The 26,067-nt window shown below is 48.3% G+C and overlaps 2 protein-coding genes across 11 annotated transcripts in view; both read left to right on the forward strand.

Annotated features, from left to right (window-relative positions):
* Positions 1 to 20,659, forward strand: PLEKHA4 (pleckstrin homology domain containing A4). 9 transcript variants are annotated; one of them, XM_072966684.1, is made up of 20 exons: positions 1 to 194; positions 2,327 to 2,416; positions 3,555 to 3,662; positions 5,118 to 5,190; positions 5,305 to 5,405; positions 5,563 to 5,672; positions 6,246 to 6,461; positions 6,833 to 7,112; positions 7,726 to 7,800; positions 8,659 to 8,706; positions 8,834 to 8,914; positions 9,068 to 9,217; positions 9,995 to 10,093; positions 12,045 to 12,185; positions 13,173 to 13,272; positions 13,344 to 13,420; positions 17,742 to 17,903; positions 19,325 to 19,383; positions 19,791 to 19,903; positions 20,208 to 20,659. In XM_072966684.1, exons 2-20 carry the CDS (start codon positions 2,333 to 2,335, stop codon positions 20,468 to 20,470), a joined length of 2,340 nt encoding a protein of 779 aa, XP_072822785.1. In that variant the 5' UTR covers positions 1 to 194; positions 2,327 to 2,332; the 3' UTR covers positions 20,471 to 20,659. The 9 variants fall into 9 exon arrangements, with proteins under 9 accessions (XP_072822785.1, XP_006208550.1, XP_015098385.1 ...); XM_006208488.4 differs by lacking the exon at positions 1 to 194 and adding an exon at positions 1,274 to 1,877; XM_015242899.3 differs by lacking the exon at positions 1 to 194 and adding an exon at positions 1,274 to 1,756.
* The window catches only part of HSD17B14 (hydroxysteroid 17-beta dehydrogenase 14), a 12,479-nt gene continuing 6,996 nt past the window's right edge, over positions 20,585 to 26,067 (forward strand). Inside the window, exons 1-6 of one of the 2 annotated variants that reach the window (XM_072966694.1) lie at positions 20,585 to 20,770; positions 21,032 to 21,235; positions 21,722 to 21,760; positions 21,907 to 21,989; positions 22,608 to 22,674; positions 25,388 to 25,479. In XM_072966694.1, coding sequence (XP_072822795.1) covers positions 21,148 to 21,235; positions 21,722 to 21,760; positions 21,907 to 21,989; positions 22,608 to 22,674; positions 25,388 to 25,479 — 369 coding nt within the window. In that variant the 5' untranslated portion in view covers positions 20,585 to 20,770; positions 21,032 to 21,147. The remainder of the gene's footprint in view (positions 20,771 to 21,031; positions 21,236 to 21,721; positions 21,761 to 21,906; positions 21,990 to 22,607; positions 22,675 to 25,387; positions 25,480 to 26,067) is intronic. The other variant, XM_006208490.4, reaches the window with a different exon arrangement.

Genomic DNA, 26,067 nt, shown 5'->3' on the forward strand with positions numbered 1-26,067 from the left:
ACCAGCAGGACGCAGTTTAGGGTCTCCCACCTTCCCATCCCGGCTGTCTTCTATCCAGTGTGGGAGAGCATTAATGTTTCCACTTCACAGACGGAGAAACTGAGGCTTGAGAATGAAATCACTTGCTCAAGATGGTCACAAGAAGAGTCTAGGTTCGTTGCAAAAGAGAATGAGAACGTGAAAGCCCCCTGTAGGTAGGCACGTTACTTTGCTCACTGCTTTCTTCTCAGTGCCTGGCACATAGTAGGTGCTCAACAAATATGAGATGTGAGGATACTAAACCAAATACTCAGACCCCTGCCCTGTCTCAGTCACAAGGCTCCACTCCTGGGTTTCACTTGCTTCAATGTTTTAAACCATTTTTAAAATGGAAGTATAGTTCGTTTACTATGTTGTGTTAGTTTCAGGTGTACAGCGAAGTGATTCAGTTATACATGTATATACAAATATTTTCTTTCAGATTCTTTTCCATTATAGGTTATAATGAAATATTGAATATAGCTCCCTGTGCTATACAGTAGGTCCTTGTTGTTTATCTATTTTATATAACACCTGCTTCAAATTTATACAAAACTTCTGCTACACAATCTGAAATTCTGGCTGGGTAGCATCAACTGAACCTCATGGCAGTGGAGGGTCTCCTGCCACAAATTCCAGGTCCAGGGACACAGACCCAGTTCTCTGACGCCTCCCATGCCTGACCTGGTCCATAACCTTTTTCCTCAAAATACTCCCAGGAACAATGTCTCCCTCTCATCCTTAGTCTAGAACAGAATTCTCACCTGGGTCTGAGGTGGAGGTTGACACTGGCCACTTGACACTGCTTTTGCAGAACTGGGGAATCTGGTGCCACTCCTTCCTTGCTGGAGGACTTGGACTCATCCACTTAAAGCCACACTTCCAGACCCCTGGCTTCATTCACAACGCTGGAAGTCCTGACTCATAGCCCACGCCTTCCCAGGCACCCAGGATTCTGAGCTCCCACACCTTCCAAGATCCTAGCTATCTCCATTAGGGGCTACCAATGACCCAGCCTACTGAAGCCCTGGAGTCCAGGCCCCAGCTCCTAATTTCCAAACATTTAGGAATCACAGCTTCAGCCACTTATGGGGTCCCAGCCCAGCAGGGATCTGGGTGAGGGGAGCAGTGCGGTGGACCCAGCCCCTCCCATCAACTGTGGGGGCAACTGAGCAAGAGGTCAGGCTGCAGTGGGGAGGCCAAGAGGGGCGGGGTCAGCCGGGATTGGGAGGGGAGACAGCGGCGCGTGGGCGGCTGGCAGAGGGAGGGAAAGTCCAGCAGAGAGGAAAGAGAAACTGGGAGAGGGAGGAAGAGAGAAAATGAGAGGGAGAATCAGAGAGAGGAGGAAACAGCTGATGTAGAGGGCCATACAGAGAGAGAAAGCGAGAGCGAGAGCGAGAGAGAGAGCGAGAGAGAGAGAGAAAGAGAGAGGAGACTGAATGTGAGGGAGAGAGAGACACAGCAAGACAGAGACGAGGGGGGAGAGAGAGAGAGAACGGGACGGAGACTTAAAAGAAGAGACTCTGTGTCAGAGAAAGATTTGGATGCAAACAGAAAGATTGGAAGAGAAAGTGATATGGGGGTGGGGATGAGAACAAGTAAGGGAGAGCCTGGAAGAGACAGAGATTAGAGAGAAAGAGAGACAGGAGAGAGTGGAGAGAGACAATATAAAAGAGAAAGTGTGAGAGGAAGAAGACATCATCAGAGACAAAGAGACAAAAAGGGTGTGAATGAGCAGGTGAGAACTGGGGACGAGGAGAGGCAGCACCTAAGAGACAGAGGAGGAGGGAGACTGTGGCTGGGTGTCCCAGCACCCACCCTGCCCTCTTTTGCCCTCTGTCCTTGGGACCCCGGAGCTGGTAAGTTCCCTGGCTGGGGGGAGGGGCCGCTTGGGTGCACATTCCTGGTGTCCCAGGGCTTGGCAGGGATGGTTTGGGGGTGTCTGTGGGACAGCAGGAGACAGGTAGCTGGGGGCAGCCAGAAAGAGGCAGGGGTTAAGGGGGTCCCGAGCACAGAGAAGGTCAAATTCCTGACCAGAGTGTAGGGGGCAAGAATAAAGAAGCCCCTATTCTCGATCCCAGGCTGCAGACAGCTGCCCCCTCCCCACAGCTGCCACTGCCGCCCACCTCTCTTGGCATCACTCTTGGTATGCGATCCGGGGCCAGGGCCTCCCCCAGCCCCCCAAGCCCCAAACAACAGGCTCTTTCTCCTCTGCCTCCTCTGACCTGCAAGCCCCTGACCCTGTCTCTGTCCCCAGCTGGGTCATCTGCAGAGTGACGCACACAGCCCCTTTCTTTCTCTCCCCAAGCCCTTGATGGAGGAGGGCAGACCTCGGAGCAGCCTCAGCCTGGCCAGCAGCGCTTCCACCATCTCCTCGCTTGGCAGCCTGAGTACCAAGGTTCGAGCTTCTTGGTGGGGCTGGGGAGGAGGTGGGGGACTCTGGGCTCCCCTATCTCCTGTATCCAAGCCGTGGTTTAGGTGCCTTCCTAGGGACTCCGGTTGTTAAGAGCAAAGATCTTTAGCAAACTGGGTCTGTCAGCCCTAGAGAGGTCCCAAATTGCCCACCAGCCACAGCTAGGAATTCCAAGGCACTCCCAGCTGTCTCCACCCCTCGTATTTTCCTAATTTGAAGCCAGAGTAACAACCCCACTTGACTCTGGTTGCTAACATAAGGCCACTCCCCAGCCAAGCCCTCCCCTCTCCCCATACAGGAACTCAGAAGCAGTGGCTATTCTTCTTAGGACTGAGAATTCGTGTCCTATTTCTAGCCCTCCAATCTACCCAGTTCTGAAATCTGACCAGGAAAGCTCCTTCTCCAACAATCAGGCCCCATGAAGCCAGAGATACTTGGGTCCCAAATCATCACCCTGGTCCAAAGTTCAGTGATGACACTCATTTCCTTGTCCTCTGGCCATTCCCTTCACTCATGTCTAGCTTCCCAAGTTCAGAATCCATAGATCTGATCCCAACCTGGGGCAGCGCCATTGCCAAGGAAAGGCATCCTGTGAGAATCAGGCTGATATATCTGTGTGGACCAGGGAGGGGGCTCCATCTATTGGGATGGAGGGATTTGGAGCTCCCCCCACCACCCTCGACATGGTCACTACGGGATGTCATTCCCTGGTGCTGGGGTGTCCTTTGATTCCAGCTGGCCCTTCACCAAGGACTCAGCATGGAGGTCCCTCCTGATTATGGGGACCTCCCAGGCAGTATTGCCAGTTCAGATCCCAAAAGTTCTACTACGTCTTTGGCTCTGGTGGCCAAGGACATCCTTTCCTTGGCAGTGGATCCTTGATTCCCAGATTCCTTCCCGATTGGCCAGTAGCCTCTGCCTTGCCTCCAAACAGCTCCTTCCACCCATGAAAAGTATCTCTCCACTCTGCAGTACTCACAGGTCCTTCTGATCCCCAAACTCAGCTTCCTCCTTGGCCTGATTTCTGAAGGCAGCTGAGCCTCGGGTTGCCTGGGTCCAACTGCACCAGCTTTCCAAGCCCATCCCAAGGCCCTGTTCACTTCCTTCCTCCTTCTCTCCTCAGAAGTCCACCCGGGCAGTAAGCAAGGTGCATGCCTTTGGGAAGAGAAGCAATGCACTCAGAAGGGATCCCAACCTCCCTGTGCACATCCGAGGATGGCTTCATAAGCAGGTAGAGCAAGTGGAAGAAGGGAAAGGACATTCCAAGTGATGCTGGAGGCTGTGCCCCTGGCTCTCTGCTGTTTTTCTCCTTCCAAGTCTCCAAGTCTTTTTTTCTATTACTGCTTCTTCCCTTATTCTGTCATTGTTTCATTCATTCATTCATTCATTCATTCATTCAATGATCACTTCTTGAATATTTACAATGTGCCAAGCCCTGGAGCACGTCATGCAAATAAGACAATCAAGTATCTATAGTACATGCAAGATGGGGGCAGGGCAGGGATGAATAATAAATTCGTATATATCAAGTGGACTCGATTTCAGATGGTAGCAAATGAAGCTCTGTGAAGAAATAATACAGAGAGATGTGCTGGAAAGTGGTTGAGAGATGAGAGCTACATTTGACTGTTGGTCAGGGAAGTCATCTCTGAGATGACATTTGAGCTGAAAACTCTAGGTCAAGAAGGAGCCCATTGTGGGGAGAGGGTATAGCTCAGTGGTAGAGCATGTGCTTAGCATGCATGCGATCCTGGCTTCAATTCCCAGTACCTCCATTAAAAATAAAAAATAAAATTTACATAGCAGAAATAGACTCACAGATATAGAAAACAAACTGTGGTTGTCGGGGGTGTAAAGAGAGGAGGAGGGATAGATTAGGAGTTCGGGATTAATAGATACAGATTACTATGTAGAAAATAGATAAACAACAAGGATCTACTGTATAGCACAAGGAACTATACTCAGTTTCTTGTAATGAGCTGTAATGGAAAAGAATCTGAAAAAATATATATGTGTAGTATAACTGAGTCACTTTGATGTACACATGAAACTAACAGTGTAAATCGACTACACTTCAATAAAAAATAAGAATTAAAAATTAATAAATAAACAAACCTAATTACCTCCTATACTCACATGATCTGATTTATAATTTTAAACGATCATGCTGCTTTTGTGCGAATGGATGGAAGAGGAGAAGAGGGGCACAAGGCTGGCGATTGAGTAGTTCTGGCAGAGGAGATGGAGAGATACAGGATTCAGGTTGTGGCTCAGCATCACGTTCCCAGCCTCTCTGGGTCTCACACACCATAATAATTGGACGAAGTCTTCCTATATAAAGCCCCTGCCATGAGTGGTATAGTATCTGTCCCAAACTTCCTGTAACTTCTCAATCCTCAATGATAGATGAGAAAACATTAGGTTCCTAGTGGGGAAATGACTTGCTTAAGTGCAGAGTTTGAAAATGGTGGAGCCAGGAGTCAAACTCAGGTCTGACTGTGTCCAGATTCTGTGTCCCGTCAACTGTAACCCACATGTTTCCCACTCTCCATCTGAATCTGTTGCATCAAACATGTATCTCTGCTTCTCTCCTTTCTCTGGATCTTTGCCCCCAAGTGTCACTGTCTCCATCTCTTTTTTACCTGCTGGCTCTACTCAGCCCTCTGCTCCCACTCTCTCCCCCCAGGACAGCTCCGGGCTCCGGCTCTGGAAACGCCGCTGGTTTGTCCTCTCTGGCCATTGCCTCTTCTATTACAAGGGTCAGTGCCCCAGCTGGCATGGGGTGGGCAGCCCCCCCCCCGTCACCCTCCCTTTTCTTTAGCTTCTCAGCCTCCAGATCCTTGTGATCCCTGACCCCAGCTCTTCTTTTGCAGACAGCCGCGAGGAGAGTGTCCTAGGAAGCGTCCTGCTCCCCAGCTACAGTATCAGGCCAGATGGGCCAGGAGCCCCCCGAGGACGGCGCTTCACTTTCACAGTGAGTTCGTCCATCCCCCAAGGGTACTAAGGAACTAGGCCTAGGAGCAGACATAGAGCATCCATTATTGGAGATAAGAGACCTTGACTAAGGTGCATGGCAACCTCCTTTTTAAAGGGCCCAAGCGTCCAGGTCCTCCAGCTCTCTCCTCCCACAGGCGGAGCACCCAGGCATGAGGACCTACGTTCTGGCGGCTGACACACTAGAGGACCTGCGGGGCTGGCTACGGGCGCTGGGCCGGGCCTCCCGCGCGGAGGGCGACGATTGGTGAGTATACGTAAAGGCCACGCCCTCACCCTGTACCTCCAATCTGGGTCTGGCTCATCATCCCAAACTCCTCCCCCTGAGGCCCTGCCCCCTTCAATGTCCAATCACAAGTCTTCTGGCTAAGGAGACCCCCGCCCTTCAGGCCACACCTCCAGGGAACTCCAACTCTTCCAATCAGCAAAAAGGCTTTCTCTTGTAAGCTCCGCCCACCATTTTGTCCATCAATATTTCTCACTCTCTGACTTGCTCAGAGGTCTCCACCCTCTGCAGCTGCCTTCTAAACAATATCAGATTCAAAAAAAGAGAAAGCCTCCAGGTTTTCTCTGCCTGTCCCAGTTTTCGACGCGTAGTCAGGGGCATTCGGCCCAGCGACCTGGATGGGCCTTGTGGCCCTGCGCAAGTCACTTCCGCACTCGGGGCTTAGTTTCCCCATCTACAAATAGGGACAGTGATTTATAGTACACCACCTCCTTTGTTTTCTTTGTAGGTCCCTGGGTCCTTATCTGTGAAATGGGAATAAGGGCTGTTATAAGGGTCAAAGGAGTGATGTCTTTTTCCATGCCCATTCATTAGTGGGCAACCCAGGTCACCTGCAAGTCCCCAGCCTGGGGAGGGCCCTTGCGGCCCTGGTGGTCCCCCAGAGGTGAGCAGAGGGGAAGAGGGCCGAGGCTCAGAATCGCCAGAGGTGGCTCGGCTTTCCAGGGGTCGTGGCCGACCCGGGCTGCTCGCACCCAGCCCCACGGCCGACCTGCAGTTTGGACCCCGGATTCGGAGGACGAGGAGCCCAGAGTGAGTTGGATGAGGGAGTCTGGGACCAAAAAGTTCTATAGGGCTGAGCTCCAGAGGAAAATAGTTGGAGGCGTGGCCTAAGAGAAGGGCGGGGCTGTGACTGATTGGAGGCAAGTGCTTTCTCGTGGGTATGTGTATGTGTAGGTGACTTGCTGGGGTTCTTGTGGGGCCAGAGCCTGTCTGGGAGAAGGCCTAAGAAGGGGACGCCACGAAGGCGGAAGTTTTTTAGAATCTGGCTAATAGAGGAGGGTTCTACTCCAGAGGGACAGTGAGACACACTGAAGGGAGATACATCTTGGAGACTAGCTTGATGGCTAGCGGGGTGAGGGGGCTCTAGTTGACCCAGTTCACCTGTTTTCTCCTCCCTACAGTCTGTTTACACCCCTCTCTCGCCCTCCCTCCCCTCTGAGCCTCCCCCGGCCCCGTTCTGCTCCTGCACGGAGACCCCCTCCCTCCTCTGGAGATACAGCACCTTCTGCCAGACCGCATACCCCACTGAGTCGCATCGATGTCCGGCCTCCCCTGGATTGGGGTCCCCAGCGCCAGACCCTTTCCAGGCCCCCTACTCCCCGCCGAGGACTCTCCTCCGAAGCTGGAGGAGGAAAGCCCCCCAGAAGTCCCCAGCACTGGAGTCAGGAGACCAGAATACCGGTGAGCTGAGGCAACAGGGTAGGAGACCTCATCTCCCTTATAGCCATGGGGCTGTCTTTCCAGGCTGGTCTCTAGGCCATTACTCCTTGAGCATCTTGGGGATTGTAGTTCAGCATAATCACAGCTGGGTTCAGGTGTGAAAGGGAGAGTGAACTTTATCTTCCATCAGTTCTCAGGGCTGTTTTCAGGCTGGTCTTTGGCCATGACCCCTTAAGCATTATGGAGATTGTAGTCCAGAATACTCTTCTCTAAGACAATACTGTGAAAGGTAGTGTGGATTGCATCTGCTTGTGTCTTCAGTTTTATCTTTCCAAGTTGGTCATCTGCTGTTTTCTCTCAGCATCACGGGATTGTAGCCCAGAAAATCCATAACTAACCTCAAATATGAGAGTGAGAGTAAAGTGCAACTTTCATCAGTTCCTGGGACAGTTTTGCCAGGCTTGTCCATTTATTATCATCCTCTGTATCCCTACAGTGTCACACAGCTGGAGAGCAGGCAGTTGAGGCAGTTTTGGGGCCCCAGTTCTGAACCTCAAAGAATCTTCTAAGGCACTTCAATTCTGGACACACACATTCTAATTTCTCAACATCTCTATATCAATATTCTTTCCAGGCCCCCTCTAGTTCCTCCACATATCTCCAGCTCCCCCCGAGACCTCCTGGGACCGGGGCTTCCATGGTTTTACTGGTAGGTATCCTGGGGCACCTTGAATCTGCGATAGCCTCCTCCCTTGCTTTCTTTGCTATGGTGAATGTCATCTCCTGGACTAGTGTGCCTAGAGGAGACAGGGTATGTCAAGGTGCCTGGATAGGTGCTTATATTAAGTTTTCTAGGGCTGTTGAAACCTGGGTGGCATATATATAGAATATCTCTCCATTTGTTCATATAATCTTCTAGGTCTTTGTGTTTTAAAGTTTTTCCATAGAGATTTTGTGTGCTATTAGTTAAGGTGACTCCTAAATTCCTGATCATTTTTATAGTTATTTGAATGATATATTTTTTCTTCTTTTTTATATTTAAAAATAAATTTGTTTATTTTCTAGTTATTGATGATGTAGATATATGCCATTTATGAAGTTTGTAGCTTCATTTTGCACCTCAATTCTCTTATTTGTTCTAAATACTCTTTGATTCTGTTGGTTTTTCTGGGTAGATGAGCACCTCATCTATAAACAATGGTGGTTTTGTCATTCCCCTTCCTATCTTTACAGTTTTTGTTTCCTTTGTCTTATCTTATAGCACTGGTCAAGATCTCTAATACTGTAACAGTGGTAGTGAGTGTCCTTGTTTTATTCTCAGTCAAAAAGGAAATGTCTAAATTTTCTCTATGAATTATAGTATTTGCTATAAGCTATTTGGTAGCAGAGCCCATTGGATCTTCCTAAAGCCAAGAATCTGGCAATTGGTCTACTGAGGTTTGCTAAAGCTTGGAGCAGAGCTAACAGGGACAGGGGTGTCTCTCAGTGGAAACAGGGCTCATCTTAGCACTGAGCTACAATAGGACCTGTTTGGGCATATGACCCCCAATTTTCTCTTTCTCCTCAGCCGGGTCCCCCACTAGACTCAACCTTCCACCAAAGCTTGGAGACAGATGTAAGTTCTCCTTGATCAAACCTTTGCTAAGTTCTCAGAGTTGAGAAGGGAAAGTTTGAGATGGGGGAGTGGACAAGGGGAAGAGCCAGATCTGGTCCATAAATAGCTCCTATTCCCCTTTCTCCAGACTTTGTTGACCAAGTTGTGTGGGCAGGACCGGCTCCTGAGAAGGCTGCAGGAGGAGATAGACAGGAGGCAGGAGGAGAAGGTACAGGGCTCTAGGACAGGGGAGGGACACCTGGCCTCTCCACCTACCCTTAGCCCATCCTGATCCCCAGCATGCCTGGATACGGAAGGATACCTTCTCTTCCTGTGGCTCGGTGTGGTTTCAGAAGTCTAACCACCTTCCTTCTCTATGCAGGAGCAACTAGAAGCAGCCCTGGAATTGACCCGACAGCAGATGGGCCAAACAACCAGGGAAGCTGCAGCTCCTGGAAGGGCCTGGGGGCGCCAGCGCCTCCTGCAGGACCGATTAGTCAGTGTGAGGGCCACTCTTTGTCACCTGACCCAGGTGAGCATCTAGGAAGGGCCATGCCTCCCAAGGGACTCCAGGACTCTACAGGTTGTTACTAAAGTGAACCTGCCCTCAAAGGCTCATGGGAAGGTAGTTCTTGAGAATCCCTCCCTCCCAAATTTTAAACCAATGATCTTGTCCTAGAGGGTGAGGGGCAAGCAGACAAGCAACAACAATATTTAATATAGCCTGGCTTTTAATCTCAGCTCCCACTTATAGTTGCTGTGTGTCCTTGGAAAAGTTACTTAACCCCTCTGGGCCTTAGATGACACATAAACTTGAGATGATAAAAATAATATTGACTTCATAGAGTCATTGTGAAATTTCATAAATATATGTCAATAAATGAATAAATATTTAACACTTACGTGCCTAGTATATGGTAAGCATACTTAAGTGTTAGCTGTAATTATTATCTGTAAAATGGAGACATTAATAGTACCTACTTCAGAAAAATTAGAGAGCTAAGAACAGTACCTGGCACATGGTAAGTGCAGAGGTAATCCAGAGGACTCAGGGAAAGATGTTATTTGTCTATACTAGAAGTTCATTGGAATGACAGGGTCTATACAAACTCTGGGTTTCCCAGTAGTCTGAGCAAAGAGGCCCTTGGGAATTGTAGTCCATTCAATTCCGTTAGGAATTGTAGCCCCCTGGCCCCAAGGCACCGGGGGCCAGGCCACCCTTCCTCTTGCTCAGGTGGTAGGATGAAATGGGGAAAGATCTGGGGGGTGGGCATGCTAACCTTGTGTCTCCCTCTTTCTGGGACCTGAGGAGAGAGAGCGGGTTTGGGACATGTACAGCGGCCTGGAGCAGGAGCTGGGCACCTTAAGAGAGACCCTTGAGTACCTGCTGCACCTTGGGTCCCCCCAGGTACATCCCTGCCCCAAGCTCCCAAGCTCCACCCTCCTCTCTAAGTTCACTTGGAAACCTTTTGGCATTTAAGCCTCGCCCACAGCACCAAGCCCCACCCATTTTATTTTAAGCGCCTCCCCCTCTGTCTTTTCCTTTCACTTTAAACCTTTTATTGTAGTTAAGACCATGCCCTTCAAGACCTATCTTCAGATTCAGAATAACTCTACCCTCTGGTTCTAAATCTCTCCTCTTGTTTCGAAGCCATGCCCTCAGTGTCAAAACTCCACCCCTCATCCCTGTCCCATCCTGCCAGTTCATCTCTTGCATTCTGCATCCTGACTTTTGCTGTTAAATTTATCTTCTGGAGTCTCCAGTTCTAAATCCAATCTCTTACTTCAAGCCCCACTCCTAAGGTATAAGTCCCATTGCTTAGCCTCAGACCCCCTTCTTCGTTCTGAGCCTACCAATAGAATTTCTAAATCATATATCTTTAGTTAAAAACTCTGGCTTCTATTATTAAATGCATACTCAAGATTTAAATCCCACCCTCTTCATGCCAAACGTCTCCCACTTCTTCCTAAAATCCACCCCTCAACTCTAATACCCACCTATTGATGTTAAATATTACTCAGTACCAGCAATATATGAAAAGAACAATGCATCACAAACCAAATTATGTTTATTACAGGACTGAAAGATTAATTTAACACTTGAAAATAGGCCCATGTACTTCACCACATTTAATAAAATAAAGGAGAAAAACCACATGATCATCTCAATAAATGCAAGAAAAACATTAAACAAATTTAACATCCATTCATGATAAATGCTCTCAGCAAAGTAGGAATAAAAAGAAACTTCCTTAATCTGATAAGGCATCTATAACAAATCTACTGCAAACATTATTATTGGCAGTGAAATATTGAAAACTTTCCCCCAACATTTGGAATAAGACAAGGATGTCCGCTATTGCCAGTTCCAGTCAACATTGTACCAGGAATCCTAGATAGTACAAGTCAGTATGAGAAATAAATCAAAGGTATAAGGACTGAAAAGGAAGAAGTAAAGCTGTTTTTATTTACAGATGACAGAAAGATATGTGTGTAGAAAATCCAAAATAATGTCCAGATAAACTGTTAGAATAAGCAAATCCAGCAAGGTAACTGAATGCAAGGATGATATGCAAAAATCAATTGTCTTCCTGAATGATAGTACCAAACAATTAGAAAAATATATATTTATAAACACTAGTGTTTGTAATTAACATAAACTAAATATCTAGGAAGAAATCTAATGAAAGATACGAAAGACATCAATGCTGAAAGCCACGTTGAGAGAAATTAAAGAAGACCTACATAAATGGAGAGATATACCATGTTCGTGGATAGGAAAGATACACTAATGTAAAGATATGGTCTCCCCAAATTGATTTCTCCAGTGGAGCTCTTCAATCCCAGTATAAATATAAAAATCCCAGTAAAAGAAGGTTTTTTTGGTTTTTGTAGAAATTGACAAGCTGACTCAAAATTCTATCTGGAAGTGCAAAAGGCCAAGAGTAGCCAAGGGAGCCTCCAAGAACCAAGCTGGAGGAGTAACACAAACTAGATGTCAAGTCTGAGTATAAGGCTACAGTTAATAAGAAGACAATGTAGTATTAAGCTTAGACAAATGGACCAAAGGAATAGACTAGGGTATTCAGAAACAGACTCACATATATTTATATGGTCACCCATTTATAGTAGAGGTAACACTGCAGAGCAGTATAGGAAAAACAGTGTTCATGATAAATGGTGCAGTTAGTGGGATATCCATATGGAAATGGATATCCACAAATATAGCCCCCATATGTACACAGTCCATTTATGACTCCATAAGCCCAACTGATTTCAGACCCTTTCCATGGTTTATCAACTTGAACCCTCCTTACATCTTCCCACCTTTGAGTAACGAATTCCTTTCCTCTCCCCAGGACAGAGTATCTGCTCAGCAGCAGCTGTGGATGGTGGAAGACACAATGGCAGGTCTGGGAGGCCCCCAGAAACCACCTCCCCACACTGAGCCTGACTCCCCATCCCCTGCACTCCAAGGCGAGGAGTCCTCAGAGAGGGAGGTGAGACTCACACACATCTTTCCCCATCCCCAGCTTCCTGTCCTATCTGCCCCTGACCCAGCTTATCACCCATTCACCTGTTTCTCTTTCCCTGGATCAGCTAACCAACCTCAGGCAAGTCTCCTAAGCTCTGGAAGCCTTTGTTTTCTTATTTCTCGTACTATGGTGTGGTCTACTGGTGTGCTGGAGCCAGATCCCAAGACCTCCCAAGATCCAATCGCCTGCATCTTTTCTCAATGTCACATTCAGTTGGTAGCTTGAAACAGATCACAGTGAGGGTATTTAAACTGCAGAAATTGGCAAACGCTGCAAACTAGGGCTGTTTCCTACCAGAGAGGCCATTGTTAAACATTTACCAGACACTGCTAATCTTAACCCCTATCTTGCAGGGTTCTGTAAGAAGGACAAATTGTGACTAGAAAATGCCTAATATAGAGTAAGCCATCAGGAAGCGGGAGCCACTATGACCATAACCAGGTAGAGCTGCCGCTGGTCCTGACCATCAGATCATGTATCCGGGAGACTTCAGTTTATATCTCAGCTCTGCTATCTTTGTGACATTAGTCTTTGTCCTCATTCTCTGAGCCTTAGTTTCCCTACATATAAAAAAGGGATAATAATAGCTGTCTTGTAGATTTACTGAGGGGATTCAATGAGATAATGCTGATAAAGTACTTAGTACCTACCATGCCAGATGCTTAATCATTATGGAACCTCAGACTTATAATGCCTTGCCATGTGCTAGGCACTGTTCTAAATGCCTTATATGCATGGATTAATCTTCATATCAAAAGGTGACATACAGTCCAGAGAGGTAAAGTAACTTGCCCAAGGTCACACAGCCAAAAAAAAAATGCAGAGCTGAGGGTTGAAAACTAGGTCTAGCTTCTGGTTTTCAGTCTTAATCCTACTTATGCTGTGTCTCAGCTGCTATATGCTTGAGAAATGGTAATCATCATGATGATTTTCCTTTCCCGACTCCTCCAGAGCCTGCCTGAGTCCTTAGAACTGAGCTCACCTCGATCCCCCGAGGCTGACTGGGGGCGGCCCCCAGGAGGCGACAGAGAGCTCGTCAGTCCTCGCTCAGGTGAGTATACGGGGTCGGGCGGGATTTTCTCGGCGTTCGCTGTCCTCACAGGTCCTGTTCTGCTCTTCCAGGTCTTGGATCTCCAAGGGTCTCCCGGGCTTCCAGCCCTGAGGGTCGCCGCCCCCCTTCCCCACAGCCAGGAACCAAGGTAGGCAGTCCATCCCGCCTCCTCAGGTCCATCTTGACCACCACAGAGGAGGTGAGGGAGGGAGCCTTGGGGATATCTGGCAGAAGAGTGTTAGAGGCAAAGGGAACAACGTTTGCAAAGATTCCGAGGCAGAAGTGAGTCTGGCTTGTTGGAGAAAGTAACTAGAAAGCTAGTGCGGCTGGAACAGAGTAACCGAGAGAGGAGGAGACCGGTGCTGATGAGGACAGAGGGGAAATGGGGGCAGATAGTGCTGGGGCTGTGGTCCACGATGAGGACTTAGCTTTGACACTGCTTGAACAGGAACCGTGGAGGGTTCTGAGCACAGGGACGTTGCTGTAAGTGGGAACTGGTGGCCTCTGGTGGCCACATGGAGAACAGTGTGTGTGGACAAGGGCGGAGGCCGGGAAGCAGTGAAAGGGCCACTGGGAGAGTCCAGGCGCGAGGTAACAGTTGTTTGCACCAGGTTCCAAGAAGAGGAGATGTCTAGAGGGAGTCAGGTTCTAGATATCTTGGTTTTCAAACCTTATCCAAAACCCTTGGAACCAGATGTCATTCAAAATGCAAAATTTTGCAGATTCTAGACTGGTACTTTGGTGCCTATGCTCTACACCGAATAAAAGCAGCCGTGGTGTCTGGTGCAGCACCGTTCATCAGACACATGAATGTTTCCCCAATAAAATGTATGAATATGCATACTAAATTGGATAAAGGCTGTAAATAATATCTCCATTTAAAAGTCAAGTTTATTTTAAAAATAAAGCAATGAATTACTTTCATGAAGGAGTCAGTGCACTAAAAATAGATGGTAAGTATCAGGCGTTTTTTATTTCTAAGGAAAAGATTTAGTAAAACATCATGTCACACATCCAAGTACCAAGGAAACCAAGTACCTAAATATTCACCTGCAGTGAATGCTCATGGCATCTGGTGGCTTGAGGACGCTGGAGACTGGGGTCATTGGTTGGGGCAGCAATGACATCATAAAGCTGGAGTGGACATTTGGAGCAGGGCCAGGGGTGGGATCCCCGAGGATGAGGCAGGTGGCCTTGGTAGAGTTTCTGGCTGTGTCATTTGCTCTTTAACCAAGGATGTTGTCTGGGCAGTGTCCTTTTAATTGAGTAAACGGGTTAGATTCTCTAGGTTGCTGATAAATACCTACTGTTGGAGGGCAGCAATGAACTGGTCGCCTGTTTCACCATTTCGTCTGTGGGGAGTTTTCCCCCTGTGTCTCAGCCTCGTTAGCATCGCTGTCACCCTCTCACGTTTCCGAATCTCACACGGCATCAGCATTTCTCTGTCCTCGAACCAGTGCCCACCGGGTGAGTCATTGCTGGGTCCGGTAGGAGGTTCCGCTTGTACCTGATCACCTTGGGCAAGAAGAACAAAGTTCAGCTTCATCCTCTTCTCATCAGCGACACCAAATCTGGTTGCTTGCGGACTTAGGGTAAAGGCAGTCCTTTTGTTTTCAGCTGCAGCATTGTTTTCAAGCTTCATCGGAGCCCTAAGTCTGTGTTTGCCTTTGTTTGTGATGGTGTATCAACCTCATCCCAAGTATTCGAAGCTACAAAGGTGGCATCCCTAAAAAGTCTTGGGTCCCGGGTTCCCAAGACCTGCAGCCAGTATGGAGTTTTTTGGGGGTTTTTTTAAGGGTGGTATTGGTGGTCATTCTTGCTCTTCATGGAGTGTCAACTCGCATCGTTACAAGCCGTAATGTAGAGATGTCATGATTTCTTGTTTGCATAATAATGGTCTGGAAAATCATAGACATGTTCCTAACACCTTAGATGTCAGCTTTTTCCAGGCACTACCAATTGTGTTGTGTGTGTGTGTGTGTGTGTGTGTGTGTCTGTGGTTCCAGTGCGCCCAAGAACAGACCCCCCAAGCCTGGCATCCTTCAAGCCTGTCATTATCCTCTTTCATTGCTGTGGTAACATTTTAGGAGGCGGACAACATCACTCAGAAGCCATTTTATCCACTGTATACATTTTTTGCAGCACTGAGTTTTCTTCTGATATCTTAGCAAACCCATCAGTATAAATGATGACCGGCCGATGCTTTGCCACCCCAGATCTTCAGGTATTTTAAGTCATATGTTGCCAGTCATAGGCTCATGATCAATTTTCCAGTCTTCATGGAATATTCTAGCTTGTTTCATGACCAAAAGCCTGCAAGAGCATCCGGTTACCTTCAGATCTTCATGTTTTGCTCAGTGCAGAGTTTCCTGTCATCAGTTCCTGGTATCACTGTCAGAGTACAACTTTCACAACCGCTCTTTCTGTTTACATCGCATCACATCTCGAGGGTCTTATTCAGTGAGATGTCCCAGCAGACGCTCCTCGATCCTCTTCCTGATGTGATTTTACTTTCTGAGCTCTTGGAAGTGACAGATGTTTCTGTTCATTTCATTTCACTCTCCTTGGGGCTATTTTTGGCATTTTATGACATCTTCAGAGAGCAATCAAACTAGAAAATCAAAACAAAAAGCAAGAAAATAGCAATTGACATCAGAGGCCCGGATGATGGAGGGTGTGTGGAGACTTGGGGGATGCCGTCCATCACGACCACCAGGTGGATAACAGCACCGATTTAGAAAAAACAAACATCGGCTGTAAGATTGCTGTTTATTTCTGGAGTGGCAGATAAGAGATTTGGGGAACTGATTCTGAAGGTGGCGCCAACAAGATTTCCTGGCCGATGAGAGGTGGGGTGTGAGGACTCAAGAATGACTAGAAGGTTCTTGGCCTGAGCATCCGGAAGGAGGGAGTTAGCAGGCAGGAGATGGAGAGGTTTTTGGGTGGAGGGAAGGTGGGGAGTTCCTGTTTGAATATGTTAATTAACTTCAAGCTGCCTATTTGGCATTGTTCCCATTGGCGCTGGGGTGGCCCCTGGCCTCTTGTGGATTGGGTTTTGTCTGGGCACTGTGGTTCCTGAGCTGAATCAGACCAGATCTCAGGCACTGAAGAGCTTCAGACATAAACACTGCCAGAAGAGAGGGAGGCATGTGCTAATACGGGGAAAGCACAAAGCATTGGCGCCATTAGAGAGCAGCTCCCAGGCAGCCTGGGCATGTTGGGGATGGTTTCCTGGAGGCAGAGAGACCTTGAAGAGTGAGTTAGAATTTATTAGTGGGGAAGCAGGGAAAGAGCTGGTGCCAATGTCCAGACTGAGGTGGGGATTTAGGAAGCCTCTGCTAGCCTACAGGCTGCCTTTTTTGTGAATTAGAGACAGATGCCCCTTCTGCAGGGGCTGGCTTGGTCAATGTGATGCAGGAAACACAGATGTGGGGCGTGAGGAGGGGTGGGTCCCAGGCGTCGGTTGAGCCCCTGGGACATGCCCTGCCAAGTGTGGGTCCTTGGCTTCACACAGGAAAGAATTCAAGAGTGAGTCCCAGTTGAGTAAAGGTAGATTTATTCAGAGAGATACATTAAAAGGCAAGAGAAAGGCCACAAGGTGGGGTTGGGTGCTCAGATTAAAAGTAGGTACACCCTCCATAGACAGAGTGTGGGCCATCTCCGAAGAGGGAAAGAGGGCAGCGGCTGCGAGGCACCCTGTTGCCAGTTTTTATGGGCTTGGTGGCTTCATATTGCTAATAAGTGGAAGGACCAATCTAACTAGCCTGAGGAAGGGGCTGGGATTCCCAGGAACTTGGCCATTTCCCACTCTTTGACCTTTTGTGGCTAGCCTTGGGACTGTCATGGCGCCTGTGGGCATGTTATCCACCATGTTAATATTTTACAATGAGCATATAATGAAGCTGAAGTTCTACTAGAAGTCAAATCTCCTGCCATCTTGAGCCTCAGGGCCTACTGGGGGTTGAATCTTCCACTGTTAATTGCTGTATCATTCCTTGAATGGCTGTGCCCTGCCCCCTTCCTGTCTCAAATGGAGGGCTCAGTCCTTGGGCAGTGTGTAACTGGTACAACTGCACATGGTCTCTGGGGAGCACAGAGCACTGGCCTCCAGAATGCCATCCATCAACTGAAAGGTTGTTCAGTTCAGGCCAAGGAACATCTCAGACCCTTCTTGAGTGCCAGACTCTACAAGGCGAGGTCCCCAGCCCAGTCCTTTTTTTAAAACTAATTTTTAGGGTGGAGGTAATTAGGTTTATTTATTTTTAGAGGAGGTACAGGGGATTGAACCCAGTACCCTACCACTTGAGCTATCCCCTCCTGCCAGTCCCTGTTTTCATGGCAGAGGGACAGGTGTAGAAAGATTCAGCGGTGAACTTACTGGAAAGGGCAAGACAAGAGACTGAAAGGTTTGGGGAAGAGAGAAAACACAGGCCAAGGTTGGAGTCTCCAGATGTTTCTCATCTCCCCAGGTCCCCCTGGCCCGGCCCCGGATGAGTGCTCAGGAGCAGCTGGAGAGAATCCGCAGAAACCAGGAATGTGGACGGCCTCTCCCCCGCCCGGCCTCCCCCCGGCTCTTCACCCTGGGGAGGACACTATCCCCAGCCCGACGCCAGCCTGACGCAGAACCAAAAGTGAGGGGCACAGTGGGGAGGCAGTGAGGTAGCAGTGGGTCCTCTGTTCCCCCTTGGAGCCTCAGTTTGTCTCTCTGTAAAGTGGGGCTGTTTCCTACCTCCTTACCCAGAATAGATTTCCAGATTTGCCTGCCCTGTACCTGTGCTGAAGTCAGCATCCTGGCTCCCTTAATGGGGGGAGGACAGGGTGGGATGGGGTGGGGTGGGCCAGAGACTACATCTCCACCTCACCAGCATTCTCCCTCCTAGAGGGGAGGGTCATGGGTCTGGGTTGGAAGCCCAGTTTTCTTTTTCAGTTACTATCTGTTGTCAAAGGCAAAAAAAGAAAAAAAAATTGAGCAAGTAAAGAAATCAATTTTATTCACACTGTTGCAATGAGGAACACACGTCAGATCCAAAGGTCAGAATGTCTGAGCAGGATGGTTTCACCTTAGACTTTTCTAGGGAGGAATTAGATCAGTCATAGGTGGGGTGATTTTACAGTTGGGATTGTTTTTGTAAGCAGGAGGCATCTCAGTCAGGGGAACACCAAATGTTTATCTCTACGTCTAGCTAGTTTTGACAGGACAAGGAGTTCAGCTAATCATTTATGGCAAAGGGATGTGAATTCAGAAGATCTGATTCTCCCTTGTCATAGGTAAACAATGGTGGGGTGTCATCTGTGAGTCTTGTCAACGAAAATTCAATTAAAATCAGGAAGAAAAAAGAATTTTCAAATGGAGGCTTGTAAACCAGGTGACTGACTCAGAAAACTCTGAGAACTGTTCTGCCTGTTAGAAGTCAAAGGCACGCTCATATACATTTTCGAGACAGAGGATAGTACATCAATATGATGTATTCGTATTTTACGTAAAACTCATCAGGGATGCATAGTCTGAGTAAGCATGTACAAAGCCAGCTGCAAGTCTCTGTGATCCCCTATGGAGATGGGAACGGATGTTATTCATTTAAGAAGTTACATTGCTAAGCACCGGAAGATGGGGAGGGAGGGGGGATTGCTCTTTACTATGAACCAATCACTCTCATCTCTGAGGAGCTCTGGTTAATGTGTAACACAGATGCACACTGCTAATTATGGAAGGAGGGAGGAGGCCCAAACAAACACACAGAGGGAATTCTATGTTTAATTTTTCTTGTCCTGTGTTAAAATAGAAATTTCATCAATCTTATCTGAAGTCATACGGAGAAGAAGGGTTCTTTGCACTAAGCATGCTTCCCAGAACACAAGAGTGTGTGTGTGTGTTTGGGGCAGGGGGCTGATTTTCCTAACTCTCCCTGTTTTCCAGGAACTCAGGTAAAGTTAAAAATTGGCAGTGTCTTTGGGGCAATTCTGTCCCCTCTCTGCGCCCCCTTCACTTCACCCTCAAAATGAGAACATGAGGACTTCCGTGAGGAATTCTAATGCCCCAATTCCTTTGTAGCCTGTCCTGGGACACTCAGTCGCCCAGAAATGGCTCAGAAGCTCCGGGTCCTGGAGCAGGTAAGGAACTGGAGAGCGGGGCAAAGAGCAGGGAAATCAACAAAGGGAAGAGGACTAGCATTACTATTGTCTCCTGAGTACTCCCCAGTACTAAAGTATAGATCACAGAACCTTTTAGAGACGCTTGAGTTCCTGGGGAATCAGAAAGCCGTAGTTCGCTGAGAGAACTGCAGTTCCTAGGTGAATGTCAAACTTGACCCCTATGTTAGGAAATAGGGGGTAGTTTTCTGGCAACTGGACTACAAATCCCATAATGCACGCGGGCTTTTAAAAAGAGGGTCTTGCTATATTTAAAATCCTTTATAGCCACGTGTTAGGGACTACAACTCCCAGAAGGACATGCGCGGCACTGTGGTCCTTACTGTACAGGCTAATTATACAAGCCCCTCAAATCTTCTTTTTTCTAGCCCGAGGAACACCATCCCTTATTTGCCGACATCCGAAGGTCACCGCGAGCGAGTTCTCAGTCTCTCTCAAGCCCTGGCCACTGAGGCGTCACAGTGGCACAGAATGATGACAAGTGAGAATGGGCTGGAAAGTTGGGCTCTTGGTTTTTAGGAAACAGGGAGTCGGAGGCCTGGGATCCTAGGTTCTCGTGGGGAGGGATCTGAAGACTGCTGGGAATCCTTTGTCTTGATGAAGAAAGTTGGACAGGACTTGGGAGTTCTACATTCCAGTAGGAGGAGACCGGGGTCCAGGACTGCTGGGTCTACGGGAGGAGAGGACTGGGAGCCCGGACTCCTAAGTCTGAGAGGAAAGGTCTGGGGGTCCGGCCTTCTGGGTACCAAAGTTTGCCATTATCATTCCCCGTTCATCCTTTCCAGGTGGAAATGTGGACTCTCGAAAAGACCCTCTTCCCCCTGCGCCGCCGCCTCCGTCAGACCCCACGCTCCAGATGTCCTCGCCCCCAAGATCTCCTCCAGTGACCGATTTCCGCTCCACGAGGTTCTCCCGGGGAGGTGGTGGGCGCGATGCAGGCCCCACCTCCTGGGAGGCCAACTGGGATTCCGGGGCCGCCCCTCCCGCCTTAACCCAAGACGAGGGGGCGTGGCCTCTGCGAGTCACTCTGCTGCAGTCCAGCTTCTGACCCACCCAAACGCGACAGCCAATCAGAGCGTGAGGGCGTGGCCTGACGGTACCGCCCCGAGATCTGGACCGCCTCCCCGCACCTCCGGGAGTGATCTGGTCCCATGACCTAGAAGGGAAGTAGTTTCTGTGGCCAAAGTTTGGTTTTCCCAACACTTGTCCAAATTTGAATTAAAATTTAGAAACTTTAGTCAATAACTTTGTGTCTGTTTGGGATTGTGACACTGATGTCTCTGAGGGGTTGAGCTGGAGTCGTGGAGTTCTGAGTCCCCAAGGAAGAGGGGACAGGGGCTCCAGGCTTGTAAGTCTGAGGAAGGAGGGAGCTCGGGATCTGGATTACTGGGTCTGAGGAAGGAGGGGGCTGGGGACCCGAATTCCTGGGTCTGAAGGAAGGGAGGACTAGGGACCTGGACATTTGAGTCCAAGGATAGAGGGGGCCAGCCGCCAGGAATCCAGAGTTTGAGAGGGGAGGGATTTGGGGGCCTGGATTCCCGGGTCTGAAAGAGGAAGGGGCCTGGGCCAAGCTTCCAAGCTGCTAGCTTTCCTGGCAACGCCCCTTCAGGGTCGGGCTTCCAGGATCCAGCCCCTATTTACGGTTCAATCCCACTACCTCACCTGACTTCGGAGGTGGATAGAAGCCCGGAGGGAGTGACAGAGGGAGAGACGGTCTGCTGCGGAATGGCATCGGGAACGCGCTGTGCCGGGAAGGTGGTCGTCGTGACAGGGGGCGGGCGCGGCATCGGAGCAGGGATCGTTAGAGCCTTCGGTGAGTGGGGTCTGGCTGGCTTTGAGTATTGAAGTCTGGGAGAAGAGGGACCCCTGGGGGGTTAGTAGGTGTGGGAAGGAGTATTTTCTGTACTGGAATGTAGATTCTTACCTTACGAACTCTAATTTGCAAAGTTAACGAAGGCATAGGGAGTGGTAGCCTGGGGCCTGAGATTTTGGCGCAATTCCAATCTCCATTGCCTCTCTTTCTCTAGGTCTCAATTATAGCTACAAAACGGGTCTTGCAGGTTTAGGGTTTACTCTGAAACCAGGGTTGGGGGCTCGGGAACCCCAGCAGGCACCTGGAGTAGCCAAGAAGAATAGGTGTCCAGGCTTCTGCCCTTTGTCCTAGGGGGATCATCATGAGACTTTGGGGTCACTAGGAGAGCAAGGGGGAGACAGTCCCTACTCCAGGTGGCCACAAGAGGGCAGCAGAAGCTTTTGCCAAATTCTGCTTTGGTATAAACTGTTCCCTTCCTATTCTCAGCGGAAAGCGGCGCCCAAGTGGTTATCTGTGACAAAGATGGTGAGTGAGGGTCCCTCATTCCTTACCCCCAGCCCCTCCTTTAGATCCAGAAGGAATCCAGGCTGCCAGGCCCCTCCTCCCTCAGACCCAGGATCCAGGCCCCAGCCCCCCTCCTCCCTCAGACCCCAGCCCTTCTCTTTCTGCAGAGTCCAGGGGTCAGGCTCTGGAGCAAGAGCTTCCTGGAACTGTCTTTCTCCTCTGTGATGTGACTCAGGAGGAAGATGTGAAGGTGAGAGTATTTTCTGTTCCTACAGTCCCCCTACCCCATCTTCAATTTCTCTCTCTCTCTTTAGCTTTGTGCTCTTCCAGGCTTTTGCACATTGCTGTTCCCTCTACCTTGTCCTCTTCTCCTGGCTACATTGTACTGATCCCAAAGGTTTCAGCTCAATATTATTTCCTTAATTCCCCAAGAATTTCCCCAACTCTGCTGGCCAGGTCCTGTGTCTCCTGGGAAGAGTCTCCTTTATCTCCCACTCCTTCAAGGCTTGTCACACTTGTCGCATGGAGTGGAACCAATAAATTCTTCACTGAAGTTCTCCTGTGAGAGAGTTTCTCTTTCTTTAGTGTTTCTATCCCTTCCCTTTAGTGGAATCTCTGACATCTGCCCTTCACTCTCACCTGATCCCTGGGTTTCTGGAGTAATGACTGCCATGTGAATGTCACCAGCTCTCTGGTCCCTGGCACCCCTGACTTCCAGTCTCCTCTTCTCCTGCCATGCCTGGTGATTCTGGGAGGGGTCCCCCACATCTGGTTCCTGTCCCCTCAGCTGTGAATCTAGCTTCCCATCCTTGCCTTATTTTTGGGAGCCCGGGTGCAAACACTGCTCACTCACAGTCTTTCTCCTCAGATGCTCATTTCTGAGACTGTCCGCCGTTTTGGCCACCTGGATTGTGTAGTCAACAACGCCGGCTACCGTAAGTTGTGAGGCCCAAGGGCCATTCTCCACTGGTGTCGCCCGACCTCGTGGCTTCCCACCCCATTTCTGACTCTGTTCCATCCCTGTAGCCTCAATGTCTTATCTACAAAGTGAGGCTGATGGCCCTTCTCATTTTTTCCCCTGAGAAGACATACTCTCAGCTCATGGTTTATTGGGCTTGATGTAGAGGCTTTGAAGGGAACTTGCCATCAGCGTGATGACTGCCCTGCATAAGAACGCCTCACGTTGGTAAACCAAGGCTCAGAGAGGTGAACTGATTGGACGAAGGTCACGCAGCAAGGCCATGGTAGAAAGAAGCCTCTCTTTCCGGCTGGGCAACTTTGAGCAATTGACTTACCCTCTCTGAGCTGCACTTTCCTTCTCTTGTAAGAATTTAAAGAGGCAACAGATACTAGCTCAGCCTTTCTCTCTGTGTCCTTAAGCCATTCAAAAGATATTTATTGAGCATGTGCTATGCCCCATATTCTGTCCTAAGAACTGCGGATTTAGCAGTGAACAAAATAGACCAGATATTCCTGTCCACATAGGATTCACATTCTAGAGTAGGGAAATAGACAAGAAAAGATGAATGCTTTTTTTAATCTTGATTTTTATTTTTTTACTTTTATTTTTTTTGGATTGAATATCTAGATTTATTTATGATTATTCAATTATTTAAATAATTTATTTATAAATACTCAAGTATTCAAATAGTTTGTAGCAGTGCCTTTTTAAAACACATTTATTGTCATATGGTTGTTGTACAGTAAACTACACTTATGTCAAATGTACAATTTGATGGATTTTGATAGGTGTACACATCAGTGAAACCACTACCACAATTAAGAGAGCTAACATTTCCATCACACCCCAAAATGTACAATTTTTGAATTCCCAATTTACCCCTTCCCACCCTCTTTACCCCCAAGACAGATAGGGCTAATCCTCATTATTTGCAGATTCCATATTCTCAAATTCACCTGCTGCATGAGGGGCAGGGGAGGGGGTGTCTTGTAACCTCAGAATCAGTCCTCACTGTGCTTTCCTGGTATTCCCGGACATGCGCGGAGAGGCAAACATGTGAGATGCCCACAGCAATTTTTCCAGCCAATGTCAAACACGGTGATGTTCTGCCCTCTGGGTTCAGTTCTCAAAGAGATGCCCAGAGGAGGGAGACCAGATAGGGCAGGTAAGGAGCTCGCTGTCTGTCCAGCTGGGTGAGTTTGAATCCCAGCTCTGGCAGCCGTGAGTAAGACTGCCTCAGGCAAGTCACTTCAAACTCCTGAACCTCCTTTGCAAAATAAATAAAATAGAGTTTACCAGTATGGGTTGTTTTTAGGATTAAAGATTATAATCCATGTTAGATTGCCACACAGCTATATACATAAACATATGTACATATGGACTGACACATATATGTCCTGTCTTATCTATTGACACTGCTTTAACAGAAATACCAAAGACTGTGGTGGCTTAGACCATGAACATTTATTTCTCACAGTAATGGAGGCTGGGAGGTCTCAGATCAAGGTGGAGGCAGATGCAGTGTCTGCTGTAGGCATGCTTCTTGCTGGGGCCTCACATGGTGGAAGGGGCAAGGGACCTCTCTGGAGTCTCTTTAATGAGGGCACGAATCCCATTCAAGAGGGCTCCATCCTCATGCCCTAATCAACTCCCACAGACCCCTACTTTGGAACACCATCACATTAGAGGTTAGGATTTCAACGTAGGAGTTTTGGTGAGTGACACAAACATTCAGTCCACATGTATATATTATTATGTATATTCTATGCACATATTTTCCCTAGGAGCAATGGGTCAGTATTCACCAATTCAGTGTCCACTGCAACTTTATAGACTATGGCTGCCTTAAATGACGAGAGTCAATTGAATACATTGGCATGTCCAGTAGTGATAAAGGCTATGATGAAAAATTAAGCTGACTGAGGGCTCAGAGAATGACAGGGGCTGTTTTGGACGAGGATCCCAGGTGGATTCTCTGAAGCTGTTTGGTCTATTTTGTTCCCTGAAGGAAGCAAGGCCACAAACTCTGGGTGTCTAGGGGAGAAATAACCCAATATTTCTTTAACTTTCCATCATCTTGTTTCCCACCTCTCTGTCCCCTTATCCACTTAACTCCTAAAGCCTTTGGAAGGTTCAGGATCTATTTTTTTCCATAGTCTGTCTTTTCTCCTGTTCTCACTCCTACCTTTCCAGCTTCTTTCCTTCTGAATGTGGATTTTTCTGTCCTGCCATCCTCCCACCTCCTACTGTTTATTAGATAACCAGCACATTATAGTGCAAAGCGTCTGGCACGAATATTGACTTGTAAAATTTCTAAGCCCAAGAACAAAGTGTTATTCTCATTCTGTATTTTTTGGTGGTGGGGGGGTAATTAGGTTTGTTTGTTTATTTGTTTGATGGAGGTATTGGGGATTGAACCTAGAACCTCGTGCATGCTAAGCATGCGCTCTACCCCTGAGCTATTTATTACCTTCCCTCAGCAAACCACATCGTCTTAATCCAATTGTGAGACTCCTGTTTGAGAGACTACCATACAACCTCCTGATCTTTTCAGGATCCCTGACCCTCTTGTTTGTCACCCACCATCCTATGCCCACCCCCAACCCCACGCCTATTTCCCTTCCCTGTTTTCTTGTCTTCAAGGCTCCCTCATCCTCATCTCTGCTCTCTCCCACCCTCACCCTTAGATCCACCTCCGCAGTGGCCCGAGGAGACCTCTGCCCAGGGCTTCCGGCAGCTGCTGGAGCTGAACCTGCTGGGGACATACACCCTGACCAAGGTGAGGGCTGGGGCCACAACAGTCAGGCCTAGGTTGTCAGACCCACTTTGTTGCAAAGCCAAATGTTTTTTTGTGACTTGCTTTGATCTTATTCCCAAAGGACCCCATTTTTTTTTGTCAATGAATGCAAATGAATGCGTGCAAATCCCTGCATTCCTCAAAGACTAGCTGTTGTAGGAACAGAGCCCCCTCTTCTTAGGAACCTTCCAGAGTGGTGTGAGGGTACCGGTGTGGGATGTTGACAATATGGAGGGAAGGGTTGGGACCAGAAGTCAGTCAGAGACAGTTCCAGTTTTGCCACCTACTGAATAGTTATTAGGAGCAAAGAGCATCTCCCTTTTCTTCAATGTCTTTCCTCTGAATCTTCCCATAATTGGGTAATTAGGTTGATTTATTTCTTTATTATGTATTTATCGAATGGAAGTACTGGGGATTGAACCCAGGACTTCTCTGCATCTTAAGGCACCTGCTCTACCACTGAGCTACACCCTCCTCCCCCTGCATCCATTTTAAAGGTAGACTTGTTAGGATTTCCTTATAGACTCGATGTGGGGGTGGACTTGAGAAAGAAAGGAGTGGGTGTTTGGT

The sequence above is a fragment of the Vicugna pacos genome, chromosome 9 (assembly GCF_048564905.1).
Source record: "Vicugna pacos chromosome 9, VicPac4, whole genome shotgun sequence".
Lineage (NCBI taxonomy): Eukaryota > Metazoa > Chordata > Mammalia > Artiodactyla > Camelidae > Vicugna > Vicugna pacos.

What these genes read in the sequence shown, in the direction of transcription:
- PLEKHA4 (XM_072966684.1), top strand. Translation starts at nt 2,333, where the DNA reads ATGGAGGAGGGCAGACCTCGGAGCAGCCTCAGCCTGGCCAGCAGCGCT. An exon ending in CGGAGGACGAGGAGCCCAGA is followed by an intron (nt 6,462 to 6,832) that starts GTGAGTTGGATG and finishes TCCTCCCTACAG; the next exon opens with TCTGTTTACACCCCTCTCTC. An exon ending in GTGGCACAGAATGATGACAA is followed by an intron (nt 19,904 to 20,207) that starts GTGAGAATGGGC and finishes CATCCTTTCCAG; the next exon opens with GTGGAAATGTGGACTCTCGA.